Genomic DNA, 1111 nt, shown 5'->3' with positions numbered 1-1111 from the left:
TATGAGTGCCCCTTCATAGGCGTCTCTATATTTATTGACGAGGTTGTAGTATTCATTGTGTGTGTTCGTACGTTCAGCTACCAAGACAAGACCGTGGAAGAGTATGAGAACGAAGTCGAATACACTATGGATGAAGAGGACTGGGTATGGCTGGAACAGTGCGTCAATAGCACGCGCAAAAAGAAGGAAAAGGTATGATGGGCTGTCTGCAGATTGTTTGTATTCACAAGCAGATGCATGAGTGTAAGTAGATTTATGGGAAGGTAAAATTTGACTATAAGTCTCATTAAAAATGTTTTATGCGGATTCGTGTTTCGTACTTAGGATCGATTTTACTAATTCGTTTACAACGGCCCCATACAGTTACAGCCTAGTGATGTACGCTTGCGACATCTGAAAGTTAGCCTACACAATCCCATTCCCACACATAGTTGTGAGGTGGATACATATGAGTCATATTAGCCAAAGTATACATATGGTTTTGGTGCATCAGCTTAGCCAGCAATAAATCACCACACACTTCGTATAATCTATCTGATTCATTGCCCTATACATAAAGTAAATAGGTTCAAACATCAGAATGCGACAGATCATAAACCAGGCTTCGGTGTTACGTTCCGCTCGTTTTTTTTAAATATATGTGATAATCCCCTTGCACGCAGGTGTCTGATGTAATCTTCGAGGCGTGTATGGATCGTCTGGAGAAGTTCAGCTACCGCAACAACCACGAAGATGCACTGCACGTGGATGACGAAGCAGTGTGTGTTATCTGCCAAGACGGTGACACAGAGGCCGGCAACGCTATACTCTTCTGCGACTACTGTAACATACCTGTATGTAGCCCTGTATGGATGCGTGAACACCTTGACCACCAGAACACGCATGTATGAAGTTATTCAATGTACATGTGTGTATACACCCTTTTGGTATTTATTTAAGTTTGTCCGTGTGTAGATATATGAAGTCGCATTGCAGGTGTCGATCCGGTGTGTGCTGTCTGCCAACACCATGACACGGACACAGGTCACGCTATACTCTACTGTGGCTATTGGACTTACCTAAATGAACTCATGTCAGGATATGTAAGCCCCGGGAACACAGTCAAATCTGG

At 43.2% G+C, this 1111-nt stretch overlaps 1 protein-coding gene across 1 annotated transcript; it reads left to right on the top strand.

Moving 5' to 3' along the window:
* Positions 1 to 662: 662 nt before the first annotated feature.
* On the top strand, positions 663 to 890 carry SARC_14345 (hypothetical protein; the record flags this gene model as incomplete). Its single annotated transcript, XM_014291524.1, has 1 exon — positions 663 to 890. A coding segment is annotated over one exon (228 nt), but the record flags the coding sequence as incomplete, so codon positions are not given.
* Positions 891 to 1111: the final 221 nt, after the last annotated feature.

This window comes from Sphaeroforma arctica, assembly GCF_001186125.1.
Source record: "Sphaeroforma arctica JP610 unplaced genomic scaffold supercont1.4492, whole genome shotgun sequence".
Taxonomy (NCBI): Eukaryota; class Ichthyosporea; order Ichthyophonida; genus Sphaeroforma; species Sphaeroforma arctica.
This window is presented reverse-complemented; position numbering and strand designations above follow the sequence as displayed.